Raw genomic sequence first — 16,734 nt, forward strand, 5'->3', positions numbered from 1 at the left:
GGTGCAGATGACCATTCAAGGACCTATAATCCCACCGGAAATCTACCGAGCAGAATTAAGACACAGACTTGCCAGTGTCCACGCGGATTATGTGGACATTTGCCGGACTCCACATAGTCACAATTCTGCAAGTAAAGTATGGGGTGCATCGCAGGGTTGACATGCATCGGAAGGGCATCCGTGATGAATCCGTCCCTATTCAATTTCAGCAATGCATTTTGTTCCTGAAAGTCCACGGTTGTTCGGCCGCTTGCGCCGAGATGACCTGCTAACCCGCTCCTGAAGCCATCACATGGTCTATTTTCGATCTGGGTGTGCAGAAAGCCTAACAGATAGCGCCCATGTCCAATAGGCGCGGACCGGGACCGTGGTGAACCTTCTCAGAGTCCTCTGAATTGAGCTGAATGCATATCGTCGCAAATGCAGATGTACCATCGGCAGGCACACCTGCACTCTGACCTGGAGAGGATATATTGCTTTAGAATCGGATTGGACAGCAGCGGAGACAGTTCCGTGTGGATGAGACGTACTTAAAGTCCCATGAACCGCTCTTTCTGGCCACTCAAGTTATGAGGGCTTCTCAGCTCCCAGTGCCAAGATGATACATACTCTAAGCGTGGTCTTGCTGGCTGCGGGCCTCTTGTTTGATGCAGCCCACGCAGCCGCAACACAAGCTTACACTTGGCAAAATGTGGTTACAGGGGGCAAGTATACTGTACACCGCCTGGTTGATCTTATCGCTGACGGCGATATCCAGGAGGGGGAGGCTTCGTTCCAGGAATTGTTTTCAATCCATCAGCCAAGGGAGTAGCGTACGCTCGTACTGATATTGGAGGGGCATACCGTCTTAACTCTGACGACACATGGACCCCTCTACAGGACTCTGTGGGCAACAGTAACTGGTATGAAATCTGATCTATAAATGAAATGTACTGACGATTTAGGCATGACTGGGGTGTTGATGCACTCGCTACAGATCCTATTGATACCAATCGCTTGTACCTGGCGGTGGGCATGTACACGAACGAATGGGACCCGAACGTTGGCTCAATTCTGCGCTCGACCGATAAGGGTAATACTTGGTCAGAGACAAAGCTGCCGTTCAAAGTAGGGGGAAACATGCCTGGTCGTGGTATGGGCGAGGTGAGTAACTTACATTCTGCGTTGCTTGTTTCCCCGGCTAAGACCATGTAGCGTCTTGCTGTAGACCCGAATAAAAACAACGTCCTCTACTTTGGAGCGAGGAGTGGCCATGGCCTCTGGAAGAGCACTGATTACGGAGCGACCTGGTCCAATGTCACTTCTTTTATCTGGACTGGTAAGGCATAATACCGATGACTCCATTTGACGAGGAGCTGAACGGAAATAGGAACATATTTCCAGGATACCAGTTCTACATATACGTCCGACCCCGTTGGCATTGCGTGGGTGACGTTTGATTCTACGTCTGGATCAAAGGGCTCTCCCACTCCACGCATTTTTGTTGGTATGCTTTGATATTAGGGAATCTCGAACTATGTCTAATCCTTTCTAGGGGTTGCGGACGCTGGTAAATCAGTGTTTGTGTCTGAAGACGCCGGATCGACATGTAGGTTCTTTGCATCTATTCGATCTGACATCTCCGTTAACTGAAAGCTAGGGTCCTGGGTTACCGGAGAGCCACAATACGGCTTTCTGCCTCATAAAGGCGTGCTGTCACCAGCTGAGAAGACTCTTTACATCTCCTATTCCAACGGAGCTGGTCCGTATGATGGCACCAATGGAACGGTACACAAGTATAACATTACCAGCAAAGTGTGGACAGACATCAGCCCTACACCCATGGCGAGCACGTACTATGGCTATGGCGGTTTAGCTGTTGACCTGCAAGTCCCTGGGACGTTGATGGTAGCTGCATTGAATTGTTGGTGGCCGGATGAGCTGATCTTCAGGAGTGTGGATTCCGGAGCGACGTGGTCCCCCATCTGGGCCTGGAACGGATATCCTAACCTGAACTACTACTATAGCTACGATATCTCTAATGCCCCCTGGCTGCAAGACGCCACCTCAACAGCTCAGTTTCCCGTTCGTGTCGGCTGGATGGTCGAGGCTCTCGCCATTGACCCATTCGATTCCAACCACTGGTTGTACGGTACCGGCGAAACGATCTATGGTGGCCATGACCTTCAGAAGTGGGACTCTGTGCATAATATCACATTGAAATCTCTCGCTGTCGGAATTGAAGAGACGGCTGTTCTTGGACTCATTGCTCCTCCAGGAGGACCACCACTGTTGTCTGCTGTTGGCGACGTTGGAGGATTCTACCATTCAGATCTCGGCAAGGCACCGGCTCAATCCTTCCATAACCCAACATACGGCACTACCAACGGCATTGATTACGCTGGTAACAAACCATCCAACATTGTTCGCTCCGGAGCCAGCGACACGAATCCTACCGTTGCTATCTCTACGGACTTTGGCAAGACCTGGTCGGCAAACTACGCAGCCTCTTCCACCACACCTACCGGGCAGGTTGCTCTCTCCGCGGACGCCGATACCGTCCTGCTCATGAACTCCAATGGGGCCATGGTGTCGAAGTATAGCAGCACATTCAGTGCTGTCTCTTCTCTACCCTCCGGTGCAGCCATTGCGTCTGACAAGTCCAACAACACCGTCTTCTACGGCGGATCAGCCGGCTCCTTTTACGTTTCCACCAACAGCGCCACCTCGTTCACCAAGACTGCAGCCCTTGGCTCCAGCACCGCCGTAAACGCCATTCGCGCTCATCCCTCTATTGCCGGCGATGTCTGGGCTACTACCGATACAGGTCTCTGGCACTCGACAGACTACGGCAAGAGCTTCACCAAGATCGGCGGTGGGTGCACGGCAGGCTGGAGCTTCGGTCTCGGCAAGGCCTCGTCGACAGGCTCTTACGCCGTCATCTACGGCTTCTTCACTGTTGACGGTACGGCGGCACTCTTCAAGACTGAGGACATGGGCACGAATTGGCAGATGATTTCCGATTCTACGCATGGCTTCGGCGCTGTGTCTGCTAATGTGGTCAATGGGGACATGTCAAATTATGGACGTGTGTTCGTGGGCACGAATGGAAGGGGTATCTTCTATGGTCAGCCGAGTGGAAGTCTCCCGTCTCCAACAGCTACGGCGACTACGACCAAGACCACCTCGACGAGCACAAAGACATCTGGTACCACGACTTCTTCAACGACGCTGACCACGACCACCAAGGCGTCGACGACGACTACTAGTACATCCAAGACTACGACATCAGCAACCTCTACAGGAACTAGTTCACCGTACGGACAGTGTGGTGGTACCGGATATACCGGGCCAACTGTCTGCCCGAGCGGATGGACGTGCACTTATCAGAATGCATATTACTCCCAATGTAAGTTCTGAAATTATACCTCTATGGAATAGAACAATCTTCGGACAGGATGCTGACAGAATATCAGGCCTACAATAACGGTTGAACCCTCCAAGGCGAATTATTAAAAGGGAGGGGCTGTATCGTCTGGCATGAATTGTAGTCGTTATTTGTATCTAGTCATTAAATAACACGGTGGACCTCTTTCCTTAACGTATTGTTTATAAGGGTACTTGGGTGACGCCTTTAAGTATAAGACAGCTTCGTCCGCCCACCGTAAAGGCGGCATACTCATAACTAGGTGAGCATCCCAGCAGCGGCATGTTGTTTGTGAGTGGCCTATGCTTAGCTAGGCTCTCGCATTTGATTCTGTCTCATTGGCTGATGAGTCCCTATATGAGAGTGAAGGAGACACCTTTGTAGCACATTGTCTGCTACCTAACTATTTGTGGGTTACAGTAACAGGCTAACCCTCTTACTATGTTCGCCATTTTGTACAAAATGCCTCCAAAAATAATCGCCGTATATCAACAAACTCCAAGCCAATCAATTTCTCATCATCCAGTTGGTATCCATTTAAATCAATCTCTGCAAGGTCCTCCAGTCCTTGAAGCGCGTATGAGCAATGCTTGACATTTGGGGTTCCACAAACATTTAGCCCTATTACTCACTCAAGTTATAGGCTTTGGATCAAACTCGATTAATGAATACATAGACACTATAAGGTGAGCAACACCATGCAGTAATAGAAGTTTTTTTAAACGCGTTTGGTAAGTCTTGTTTTGCTTCAACATACTAAAGACCTCGTTGTAGTTCCGTACCTTTCGGATGATGATAATCTTGCTGTCCTTATCCTTTTATGTCAGTTAGAAATACGAAAGTGTGATGAGCGAGATCCCTGGACCGATGAGTCGCGACCAGTTCCGAATCGCGATTCTCTGTGCACTTCGAGTTGAATCAGACGCAGTAGAAACCGTCTTCGATGAGTTTTACGTGAATGACAACAGCTTCGGCCAACACCCATCCTATGAAATTATTTACAGGAACGGGAGAATCGGCAACCACTATATAGTTCTCGTCTATATGGCAGGGAACGGGAAGTGCAAGGCGATGACTACAACGCTGCACTTGAAACTGAGTTACCCCCAGATCCAGCTGGCATTGGTTGTCGGTGTCTGCGGTGGCGTCCCATACGGCAACGATGGGCGGGACACTTTTTTAGGGGATGTCCTTGTTAGCGATCGTCTCGTTCAGTGGGATACTGGGACTTTGCTTCCCAGCGCATGCGTGCACAAAGACGGGCCTCAGAACATCCAAGGCCGGCCATGCCATCGTATGGAAACCTTTCTTGCCATAGTCAAAACGCCGGATGAAAGGCGTCAGCTGGAGTCGAGCAGTACTACTAGTACATCCATGACTACGACATCGCCAACATCTACAGGGACTAGTACACCATATGGACAGTGTGGTGGTACCGGATACACTGGGCCAACTGAATGCCCGAGCGGATGGAAGTGCACTTACCAGAATGCGTATTACTCTCAGTGTAAGCTTAATCTGTCCCTTAGAATTTGGACACCGACCTACAAATGGTATACTGACTTCACTGCAGGTCTACAATAGGTGAAACACAAAGGCGGTTAATCCAAGCACAACAGCGCTACATGTGCACTCATCGTCCCTTGCAGTTGTTGTGAAATTCCTGTCAGGGATATAAGTGACGCTCTAAAAGGTAACCTTGGCCATCTCTCTAGTAGGCAAAGTTATCTGTGATAATCCAATACATGTGAAGAAGATTGCCGAACCAGTCAAATTGTCGGGTGAGGTTCCCGATAAAAAACTGCCAGACGTCATAACCATTACCAGCAAAATCATGCAACGGGATTCTAGGCCTCATGCTATTTTTATTGAGTTTTCACACCTTGGATTTGTTTGGGCTGTGGTGTGGTTTGTCGCTTCTTAACCGCCGAGTTGTTTTAGGTTAAGAGTCGATGTGTTCTCCGGTGTGATATCTCCGATAATTTGACACCGTCACGATCTCTTTGATTTGCCTGCTGCTCTTACTCAGTCAAATAGTCGAGAATGAGAATGTCGCCTCATTTTTACATATGATTGTAGCGAACGAGGATGCTGTTCGGCAGAGCACCCTGCTATGGCGCTTAACGCAATATGACAACAATTATACCCCAGTCTGCGTCCCAGAGAAGCCTAAATTTAAAGGATGACACGAAGTATAATTTGCAATTCTTGAGCCGGTGTTTGTCTATATTTTTTGAACCCGTAGAAGAGCCATGGTACCCAGTGGGAACGATCTGGTATCTGAACTGCTCAGCATTGCTTTTCAGATCTACCTCACTTGTAGTCTTATTAATCTATTTTCCCTAAAGACAGCCACTGCCAACCGATGTCCTGATTCCACAAACGATTTCGACGTCGCCATTATATGTGCTTCCAAGCGAGAGGTCAGGGCGATTAAGGCTCTGTTCGACGACGACTACGGTATTGTCGGTGATATTTCGGGCATCCACCCCTCGGACACAAACTCCTACGTAGCTGGGCGAATCGGCAAGCACAGCGTGATTCTTACGCAGATCTCCAAATACGGCAAGGTATTTGCAGCGAAGACATCCTTCTGGCTCTCCATTAGTTTTCCGCAAATCCGCCTGTGTCTTGTCGTTAGCACTGGCTGTGGAATCCCGTGCACAAAGGATGGACAGAAGATACGTCTCGGCGATGTCCTAGTTAGCGAAGGAATAATAGAATATGACTTGGGCAAACTCCTACCCGGAGACATCTTCCTGCGCAAATCAGGGCCCATGTTCGATTTTCCTCCACCCACAGGCCACATCGCCGGGCTCCTGAATAGACTTCGTCAGCGGCAGTCTATCGATGTGACGAGAGAACATATGTCGCAGCATCTGAACTATCTCCAAACTACTCTCGGTGACCTTGAAGCGACCAATTACCTCAGCGCAGACGAAAACAAACTCTTCCCTCAGTGCTGTTCACTCGGGCGTTCTGGGTTGGATCGATGCCCTTATATCTGCTATTCGAAGGTTAGGAACAAGACCCCTATGCTTGTCGCTGAATGGCAGCCAACGAGCTGCTCCCTAGTTGCGGAGCCTCGCGTAGAAGCATGGCCATGGTCAAATATACCTGCGATCGAGTATTTCAAACCAAACGTCCATTTTGGATGGCTTGCATCTGGGGACACAATCTTGAGGTCCGCCGAGAGGCGTGATCAGATAGCTGCTGAAGAAGATGTCATTGGATTTGAATGGGCAGGAGTCGGGGTATGGAGGGGGCTTCCCACAATGGTGATCACAGGTGTCGGAGATTATGGCGATGGTTATGGCACAGATCCATGGCCGGCGTATGCTTCTGCGAGTGCAGCATCATGCGCGAAGGCAATCTTGGAGGCGTACAACGCTTTCTGACCTTTCCTAGCCCCTAGATGGGGGAAAGATTATTCGATTGCGTTTGGTGTATTCAGCATTAGTCTGGTGCTCGTTTCTGGCATTGGGGGCGCTCATTATGACAGCTAGGTATTAATGTTTTTGCTGGTGTAGTGCAGCTCTTCTTAGAATGATGTTCTTGGATGATGCGTTAAATGCAGTAATCTGAATGTACATAATGGTATATATTGTTTCATCCCTTCCACAAACAGTCTCCGAGATGATATATATATGCAAATCACATGTTGTACGCTCTAAGGATGATGTGGTTAAGCATGACTTCAAGTTGTTTCTGATTCAATTTCGCCCGAGAATCACGAGTATGAATGTGCTATTCGCTATTCAGTAGTAAGAGGAGTATATTATGTGCTTCCATGACCCATAACTGGACAGCCTGCAGCGGCCCCAGCTGCATCCACTGCAGCCTTGCTCTCACCCTCAACTTTCTCCTCGCGCGCAATCTGGCGGAACATATCCATAGGGTCAAACCAAACGTCAATCTTTTCCAGCTGCAGCGAACTGTTGACCTTGGCAATGACGATGCCTTGGATATCAATCAGACCACCATGCGCTTTGACTGTGACCTTTTCTCCTCGACTAGAACGTGGATTAGTATCTTCCGGCCATTTAACCAGGAATGTAGATGCATACTTGTTATACCCAACATAATCATTCGCCATGTAACCCCAATGCCTCCACTTGAAGATCACAACCGGAGGCCCGCTATACACCTCCAAGACCTCCCACGCAAAGGTCGGCATCATCCGCTTAAACGCCTTGTGACTCGTCGAGAAATCATTATGCTCGGGATCATAGTACGAGCTGGACGTAAGTAGGGCGTTGTAGGTGCCCACGCGGAGCATATGGTCGCCTGTCTGCGGCGGTCCGCCGTTCAGCGAGAACGTATATTTGCTGTGGTCGATTGTGCGCCAGTCGTCGAGTGAGGTCTTGAAGGATGCTTCGATCTCCCAGTTCTTGACGAGGTTGGAGACGAGATCAGGGAGGCTGCCTGCCGCGTGGGTCATTTGTTTTGCTGGAGAGAGTATGGTTAGTCTTTTATAGGGATCCATGAGTTGAAGCTTGGGGGTTTGCGTACTTTCTTCGTAGAATGCCCTTGTTTTGGAGTAATCTGGGGGTGCGCCATGTCGCCAGGCAGCGTCTTTGTCGTTCAAGACGGCGTTGGGGTCAAGGACATAATCCGGAAGAGCGTCTGCGTCACCCATTTTGATGATATTGTAGTATCTACCTCTGTGACTAGAAAAAATCTAGAGAAATGAAAACAGCTGCTGTGAGGCACAGGGGGGGTTTAATAACGTCTCCGCCCCTCGTCTGACATCCCTGCCGACCTCGGGTGCAGTATGGAGTCCAACATAGGCGGGACATACACAGAATCAACAGGGATTAGAAGGACAGATTTCTCGATATAGTATAACCCAGACGACCGTTAGCTAATCCCTGTCGCTTTAAACTCAGTGTGTCTGGGCGCCGGCCGGCCGAGATAATTCCCCGACATGCCATAACACCCAATTGGACAATAGCTCTTACGTCCAATGAGGTCCTCCGTGTTTCATTATCAATAGAATCGTTTGTTGTACAAAGTAACTGAACATGGATTAATAATGATTGTTAGCATGTGTCTAGCATGCATATGTTCCAAACTCAGACAGGGTCAGCCTCGGCTGCGCCTCATCATTATTCAATTTCATCAACCACAAGAAATGCGCAATTCGACGAATTTTCCGTAGTGGTCTATATCATCTGTTTACATGTCTTTCGGTATATGGGTAGACTTGTTGATTCTGCGAGCCTCAGTCGAAGTAGCTGCCCTGGTTCAGAAGGGTCGTAGAGGGGAATTTGACAGTGTGGATTTCGCCGACGCCAGTAATGATAGTTGGACCGCAACCAGAGCTATCTGAGGCATGATTGGTTACTATTCTAGGGATTCTGAACTATTTTCTTAGGAAGTAAGATCGTGTGGGGAGCCCAATATATCGTTCGATGGTGATTTGCCAGACAATCCAACTCCTTTCCTCGGCTCTTAAAAAGTAATTGGCAGGTCAAATTGAACAGCAATCTAACTCGAGAATAATAGATTGCGAAGGACGGTCTATCTGTGAGGCAAAAACGTTTGAACCAAAGCCCAAAGGGCGACCAGTAAAAGGATGGTGATTGTTAAGAATCGATTTTGAGGACGGCTGTGCGTTTTACCGACGTTGGCGAGTCATTCACGAACCCCACTTTACTCCCTAGCAGGGGTTCCATAGGCCACGAAGCAGCAACAAACAGCCTTATTGGTCCCCAGTGGCATGCGCATCCGTTTTTAATCAGTAGAGAAAATGCAGATAGTGTACTGCCTTGGGATCAGAAAATTGTTCTCCAGTAGGCAAGAGCCCTAGCACATTAAGGAGCATTCATGTGACAACATAGCAGAACCACGAAACATACACGGCTACAATAGGAGGAACATAATTCTTGACATATGCCAAAATTTCGCCTGTACTCTTTTGGGTGGAAGGGTCAACCTGAACAGAGAACACTTGGCAGCAATTAGTCATTCTGGTGAACCGTGTTAATATATATCCACAAGCAGAGCCATATATCTGCACTTGTCCTGGCATAACCGTAGGGCAAGTTGCCGACAGACGAGCCATCCCGTTAATATTGGGTCTAAAATCTTTGTGTATTGACTTGGGGTTTTCACATCTCTCTAAACATGTCACGATATGATCATCTGCATCCTCGTAGTAGTCTAGCCATGAGAGGATTGAGGGTGCGGAGCGACCTTTGCAGATCTTGATCAGCGCTGATCTGCAAACCGATCTCTCAGATTCAAGATCTTGAATCTCTGGGGCCATACAACTGGATAGAAAATAAATGTCAACATTCTCTCCCGAATTCTAAGCAGATTGCGCGCTGACCACGAGAAAGTCACACTGCACGTTAAAGAGCGGCAGAGGACATTTGACCACAACTCTATTCCCTCAATATTTTTTTTAGAATTTCCACCAGCAATATTTCCCAGTAGGAGTCAAGCTCTTTTGTCTCACAGATTATACTGCAAGATATGACCAGTTGACATTGCTCAAAATCTCCGAGTCTAAATTTTGGCATTCGGATCGAACCAAAGACGAAAGTCGATGCTGCCATTTGACTGAGAGGCGAAAGGTTTTCGGACGACTCCACTCCAGGGCGATAACAACAAAGCCAGCCGACAACAACACTACGGAGTAGAAGAATAATGATACACGGCCTTGACAGATCCTAATAACTACCGTACCTTACTTGGCTCCATTCCCTCCTGGCGATACGACTGATGATTGGCTCGAAAACTTCAGCTCCGTGATCATCGGGAGAACTGCTTCTTCTGGACTAGTATTGGGCTAAGCTCACCTTGCACTCCTTGAGTTGAGAAGGCGCTCATCGTGATTGACGGAAAATATCTATCTTTTCAGCATCAAAATGCCAATCAAGCAGTCTGTTGAGTGATCCAGACTGCTTCGCGAACTGAAAATATGGGTGCCACGTGGTCGGCAGCTCCCGGGTATTCATTGCACCTGAGATCTTGATGGAAACCGACACGGACCACTGTGTTTCTCGCTCTCTGGTTCAGCTGGAAGTACACCGAGCCACTGGAAAAATGCCGTGCTGGGACCTATTTCCTTGAGCCGGGCTACAGTCTAGATCGCGCCAGACTATGCAGTACTTGATGGCGATATCGTGCGCAAGGTACAATCCAGTAGACGATTCTTCGATTACTCTTAGACTTTAGGTCTAATGCGTCGCTTGTATTTTCCCGAACTATGATGGACGAAGCAGGCGTCGATAGTTCCAAGGGTCGGTGAATTTTCGTTCCTCGGCCCCGGAGGTCTTGCCCTACATCGTATTTTTCCCTAGGTCGATAACAGAGATGGCGGAGATAAAGGCGTAATCTCTATTTGCGCTGGGATATATAGGAGTAACATATCCTTCATTGTGCCCGGAGGGTGTCTTTCCCTTTGAGCAAGCGCTTTGGCCAACTCAACACTGCCGTCTCTGGGACAGAATATTTTCTACGAAGACAAGGACCTGAAAATTCGGTCTGTCCAGTTGTGCCAAAATGCGTTTCTGGGACGCCTGGGGCCTGACTGGCTTAACCAGCCTAGCAGTTGCCCAAAGCGTGACCGTTGTCTCGACTGTGGCCTCGACATCTGCTGCAGTCACTGCCGCCGCGTCTTCGACTGCATCGCCTACAGCCCTCTCATCTCCGAGTACGTGGACTGTTTCACTCTAAGGAACAGCAGGATTGACTCTCCTGTTCCATCTAGCCTCCTCTTCAGTGGTAATTGTTGCTACCGATAGCTCCGGGCAGTTTACTGCAATCGGCGATGCCATCGCGTATGCTCAGCAACAAGGGATTCCTACTGTCACTGTAAAAGCAGGAACCTATACCCAAGCGGTCACCGTCTCTGCCACACCCTCGGTCACCATCATTGGTGAGACTGCCAATCAAAATGACTATGCGCAAAATCAAGTCACCATCTCTGCTGTCAGTCCTCTCATCATTTCTGTCAACGTCCTCGGTATCACATTCAGCAACATCAACTTCGTCAACACTGCGACGGGCAGCTATGGGGCGGCCACCATCCGCGGATCCAAGAATGCATTTTACCAATGCCAGTTTGTGTCTGCGGGAAGCTTAGGTATCACCGCCAATCTGGGACTTGGGATTATTGTCAACAGCTATATAGAGGCCCTGGACAAGGTAATATACAGCTATCCCAGTCTGTACATCTACAACACTACGATCGTACCTGTTAGTTCCAGCGCTCTTCTTGTTTACAACAAGGGCTACACATCTGGAGGCACCTTGTACAACTCGACCGTCGTCTTCGATTCTTGTTCTGTCCGGCAAAAGACTAGCACGAGTAACACGAACGTCTACTTGGCAGCAGCAAACAACGGCGGGGGATCAGTCGTCGTCTTCCGGAACACATACCTCGCGGGTCTGATCGCTGCTACGGGCGTGCATGTCGACTCGGCCACTCAGAACTCTCTCAATTTCTACGGTGAATATGGGACTACAGGAGCGGGATCTTACTCCAGCAATCAGGCCTCGCGCTCGCAGTATATGTCTCTGCTGAGTGCGTCGGACCTGGCCCGCTTTTCAATAAACAAGGTATTTGCCGGCGTATATCCTCAATTTGCCTCTTCGTCTACCAACTGGGTATACGCGGATGTCCTGGCAGAGATTGCAAACTCGGACGTGATTCAAAGTGCATCCACAGCCGTACCGACCTCGGCTACCGTTGCCACATCGACTGCGGCTTTGACATCTTCCAGCATGGCTTCTGTGACGTCTACCGCAGCCATGCCGTCCTCCACCCTGGTTGTCTCTCAGAATCCCACTGCTGGCCAGTATGCCAATGTCAGTCACGCGATCGCAGCTCTGCCTAATGATGGCCAGGCATACACAATCTACATCAAGGCGGGAACCTATACCGAGCAGATCTCTATCACGCGCGCAGGCAAGGTTACTCTTCGTGGTGAAACATCCTTTGAGAATGATTACACCCAAAACATGGTTACTATCCAGTTTTCTTACGGTGTCCTGACCAGTGCTGGTCAGAATGAAAACACTCCGGTTATTTATGCAAAGAAGACGGACGGCTCTGGTCTCGCGCTGTACAACATCAACTTTGTTAATACGTACCCGCAGACCAGTAACACCGCTGCCTTAGCTGCAGATTTTTACGGTTCGAACATGGCAGCATACGGTTGTTCCTTCATCGGTTACCAAGATACGCTCTTGGCTAACAAAGGTACGCAAGTATTCTCGAATTGCTACATCGAGGGCTCGGTCGATTACATCTGGGGTTTCTCGACTGCCTATTTTCATCAGTGCTACATTGCATCAAATACTCCCGGCGCGTGTATCGCCGCCCAGAGTCGTGCCTCTTCCACTGCCGCTGGGGGGTATGTGTTTGACAGTTGCTATGTGACCTACACCAACACCTATCATGCCACCTTTGGTCAAACATACCTCGGCAGGCCTTACTCTCAATATAGTATTGCCGTGTATATGAACTCCTACCTAGATAAGCACATCAACAGCGCCGGATGGAGCATTTGGTCTACCAGCGCACCTCAAACTGACCACGTCACCTTTGGAGAGTACAACAACTCGGGTCCTGGAGCATGGTCGTCCAACCGTGCGTCATTTGCAACCAACCTGACCGCAGATGCTGCCAGCGCGTACACACTCTCGTCCTGGATTGGGAATACGGCCTGGTTGGACATGACAGCGTATAATTATGTTCCTTCCTATAGTCTTACCGGACCATCCACGAGTACAAACACGACCGCTCCCACTCCGACCAGTACTGCTACTCCCTCCTCCACCGCGACTGCAACATGGGGACATCCAACCAGCGGAACCGCTCCCCCAGCGGGCGCGATCATTGTCTCTCAAGGTGGCACCGTGAACGGTTCCTACAGCAACTTGACGGCTGCATTGGCTGCTCTACCCAACGATGCTTCGACCCAGGTCATCTTCATGTATCCCGGAACCTACACCGAGCAGGTCCCGTCGATCAACCGGAATGGGCCCGTTCAAATCATTGGTTATCAGTCTGGCAACCCTGGCGAGACCTACATCACGAACCAAGTTATTATCACTTTTGCTCGAGGCCTGTCTGTGTCTCCTCTGCCAACGGGTCACTCTGATGCCGAGACGGCCACTCTGTCCACCGCCAGCAACAAGATTGCGCTCTACAATATCAACATAATCAACAGCGATAATTTGGATGGATCGCAGTCGTCCTATGTGACTCTCGCCGCATCGATTTATGGCTCACAAATTGGCTTCTATGGCTGTAGCTTTATCGGTTGGCAAGATACCCTCTTGACGGGCAGTACGGCCGGATATCAGTACTACGAATCGTGCTATATCGAGGGTGCAATAGATTTCATCTGGGGATACTCCAAGGCGTATTTCAAGGGATGCACCATCGGCGCCAAACGAGCCAAATCTGCCATTACGGCGCAAAGTCGAGTGTCTTCTTCTGCTGTCGGTGGATACATATTCGACGAGTGCACATTTGAAGCCGCTCCCGGTGCAACAGTCGATCTCACCCGGAGCGTGTATCTCGGTCGTCCGTATTCCGCGTATGCCCTGGTGGTCGTCAAGAATTCGTACTTGAGTGATATCATCCAGCCCTCGGGATGGAAGATCTGGAGTACCACCGACCCCCGTACGGACCATGTCACGTTCGCTGAGTTCAACAATTCTGGCCCGGGTAGTTGGGAGAATAATGTGGCTGCTCGACAGGCTTTTGGCAATTGTACTCTACTTCCCTCGGACACTTATACACTTGAAACAGTCATGGGGCCGACTGACTGGATTGATCTGACATACTGGGACTCTGTTACCATTCCAACTGGGACCCCAACCACTACGGCTACAGCGACCGCTACTCCTACTGCTACGCCAACAGCGTATGACGGGACTGTCCCTCCGGCTGGAGCGTACATCGTGTCCAAGACGGCGATTGAAAATATGACTACTTACGACACTATCCAGAGTGCGCTCAATGCCCTGCCTACCTCCAGTAAAGCGACACCCACAGTATTCATCTACCCGGGTCTCTACGAGGAGCAGCTTGTGCTAAATCGTTCCGGGACCACGATCTTCATCGGCTACTCAACCTCGACCTTCGACTACAACAGCAACCAGGTTACTATCCAGTACAATGCTGGTGTCGATACCCAGGCCGACCAGTCCAACTCGGATAGTGCCACTGTTTATGCCACCGGTAACTACTTCCAGGCTATCAACATCAACTTCGTCAACAATTTCGGCACAGCTAAGGACTATGCATCCCTTGGTTTCGCGGTCAAGTCAAGCAAGTATGCTGCTCTTTATGGCTGCCAGGTGAAGGGAAACCAGGATGCGCTCTTGATTAATGGATATTTCTTCGCTAGCAACAGCTACATCGAGGGAAATATCGATATGATCTGGGGATCGGGAGCCGGGTACTTCCTCAAGTCAAACATTGCGCCTAACAAAGATGGCATCAATCTGACGGCCGATAAGCGCTCCACGAATACTACTGCCGCTGGGTTCGTCTTCGACCAGTGTACCATCGTACCCTCTACGGGTGCCGGGACAATGTCCGATATCTCTCTCGGCAGGCCATGGAATTCTTTCGCTCGGGTGGCGTACGTGGATTCATACCTGGACTCGGGTGTGACCGCTGCTGGATGGGAGCGGTGGTCGTCGAGTACTCCAAACACCGATGGGGTGGTATTCGGAGAGTATGGCAACTATGGACCTGGAGCGTCGACTGCTCGGCGTGCCTCGTTTGCAACTCAGCTGGATGACAGCAGCGTTTCTCAGTTCCAGCTCTCACGTTTCTTCGCCATTACATCTTGGATTGATTTCACCCATGTCAGTGGAACTCCATTCGTCCCTGGAATTTCGATCACCACAAGTGCGGCTGTGAGCTCAGCTACGCCGACTCCGAGTGTCGTCGTTACAGTCTCGACCGTGACAACTACAATGACCGTGACGAATCAGGAGACTGTGTACACGACTCTGACCTCTGTGGATAAGACTTCTACGGCCAAATATACTGTGACGGAAGATGTGGGTACAACTCTGACTGCAGCCGAGTCTTTCAAGACAACGACGCAGAAGACTACCATAACGGACACGGTGATTGTCTCCCAGCCAACGGTGACGAGCACGAAGATAGTTGTCATTACCAGTGATGTCGGCCTCACTATCACACCGGCTCCGAGCACGAGTACGAGCACGCTAAAGGAAACTACCACAATCATTGCAACAATTACCCAGGCGCCGTCTACTGTCACTGTCAAGAGCACATTGACCTCTGCCACGACCACCACGGTGACAGCCAAAGCAGTAACAACCACAACAACTGCAGTGGCCACAACGACTGCTATCACAACATTGACACCAGGAACAGTCAAGGTAACTTCGACTGTCGCCGTCACTACGGGTACGGGCGGCACCACCACTATCACGGCCAAAGCTACCACCAGCACCGTTAGCGTCACCTCCACGATCTCGAAGGCCAAGACCACCACGACTACGATTGACTGTGTTCCCGCTGCAAAGATAAAGCGGAGTGTAATCCCTCGAGCTGCTGCCGCTGCGACTGTCACCGACTACACCACCCTCACCACAATTGTTAAGACATCCACGGTTAAGCTCCCTGCGTCAACCGATATTGTCACTGTGGTCACCACGAAGACAACCGGCAAGACGACGACGATCCCAGCCTCAACTAGCACCATTACCGTCCTGTCAACCGTGACCAAGGGCACGACCAGCACCATCCCAGCGGTAACCAGCTATGTCACGCAAACCAGTATCTCAACCATCGGAAAGACTACCACCCTCAGGGCCTCTACCGGCACTGTGACTGTTACCTCGCTCGCGACCAAGACATCAACTACCACAGTGGTTGGTGCAACTCAGACCGTCACCAGCCTCAAGACAATGACAATCGAATCGACCGTCTCGCTTCCTCGGAGCACGCTCACCTTGATCAAGTCGACCGTCTCGACGATCCATTCGACGGTCACGCTCGCCACTCCTACAAGCACGATTGTGAAGACGACAACATATAGTCTTACCCCTTCGGCGACGGTTACTTCCAGAGCCACCAGTACGAAGACAACAACGGTAAAGACGACGATCACGCAGACGGAGACCGTGACTAAAACGTCCAAGGGGGCTGGAGCCTGTCCTACCAACTAATTTCCCCTTATCCTTTTAATTACTCTATTTAATCTCGTCCACTTAATGTTAAGATTGCATTCAGATATACACACATTATTCATATAACTCATGAACAAACGGCATCACAACTCCAGCTGCCCTTCAAAGCTACTGACGTAAAAATAAAG

The 16,734-nt window shown here is 49.9% G+C and overlaps 5 protein-coding genes across 5 annotated transcripts; 4 read left to right on the forward strand and 1 right to left on the reverse strand.

The window, feature by feature from the left end:
- Positions 1-598: 598 nt before the first annotated feature.
- On the forward strand, positions 599-3,466 carry Aud_008846 (putative endoglucanase; the record flags this gene model as incomplete). The annotated part of the gene is made up of 8 exons (XM_043293711.1): positions 599-704; positions 758-902; positions 945-1,143; positions 1,195-1,318; positions 1,370-1,486; positions 1,535-1,588; positions 1,640-3,388; positions 3,456-3,466. The coding sequence occupies 8 exons, from the start codon at positions 599-601 to the stop codon at positions 3,464-3,466; spliced, it is 2,505 nt and encodes an 834-aa protein (XP_043149646.1).
- A 984-nt stretch (positions 3,467-4,450) lies between these two features.
- On the forward strand, positions 4,451-4,990 carry Aud_008847 (uncharacterized protein; the record flags this gene model as incomplete). Its single annotated transcript, XM_043293712.1, has 2 exons — positions 4,451-4,913; positions 4,980-4,990. The coding sequence occupies 2 exons, from the start codon at positions 4,451-4,453 to the stop codon at positions 4,988-4,990; spliced, it is 474 nt and encodes a 157-aa protein (XP_043149647.1).
- A 668-nt stretch (positions 4,991-5,658) lies between these two features.
- Aud_008848 (putative Pfs domain protein) lies at positions 5,659-6,804 on the forward strand (the record flags this gene model as incomplete). Its single annotated transcript, XM_043293713.1, has 1 exon — positions 5,659-6,804. The coding sequence occupies one exon, from the start codon at positions 5,659-5,661 to the stop codon at positions 6,802-6,804; it is 1,146 nt and encodes a 381-aa protein (XP_043149648.1).
- Positions 6,805-7,184: 380 nt separating this feature from the next.
- Aud_008849 (uncharacterized protein) lies at positions 7,185-8,045 on the reverse strand (the record flags this gene model as incomplete). Its single annotated transcript, XM_043293714.1, has 3 exons — positions 7,185-7,419; positions 7,474-7,855; positions 7,919-8,045. The coding sequence occupies 3 exons, from the start codon at positions 8,043-8,045 to the stop codon at positions 7,185-7,187; spliced, it is 744 nt and encodes a 247-aa protein (XP_043149649.1).
- Positions 8,046-10,918: 2,873 nt separating this feature from the next.
- On the forward strand, positions 10,919-16,585 carry Aud_008850 (putative pectin methylesterase; the record flags this gene model as incomplete). The annotated part of the gene is made up of 2 exons (XM_043293715.1): positions 10,919-11,069; positions 11,127-16,585. 2 exons carry the CDS (start codon positions 10,919-10,921, stop codon positions 16,583-16,585), a joined length of 5,610 nt encoding a protein of 1,869 aa, XP_043149650.1.
- Positions 16,586-16,734: the final 149 nt, after the last annotated feature.

This window comes from Aspergillus udagawae, assembly GCF_001078395.1.
Source record: "Aspergillus udagawae IFM 46973 DNA, scaffold_7, whole genome shotgun sequence".
Taxonomy (NCBI): domain Eukaryota; kingdom Fungi; phylum Ascomycota; class Eurotiomycetes; order Eurotiales; family Aspergillaceae; genus Aspergillus; species Aspergillus udagawae.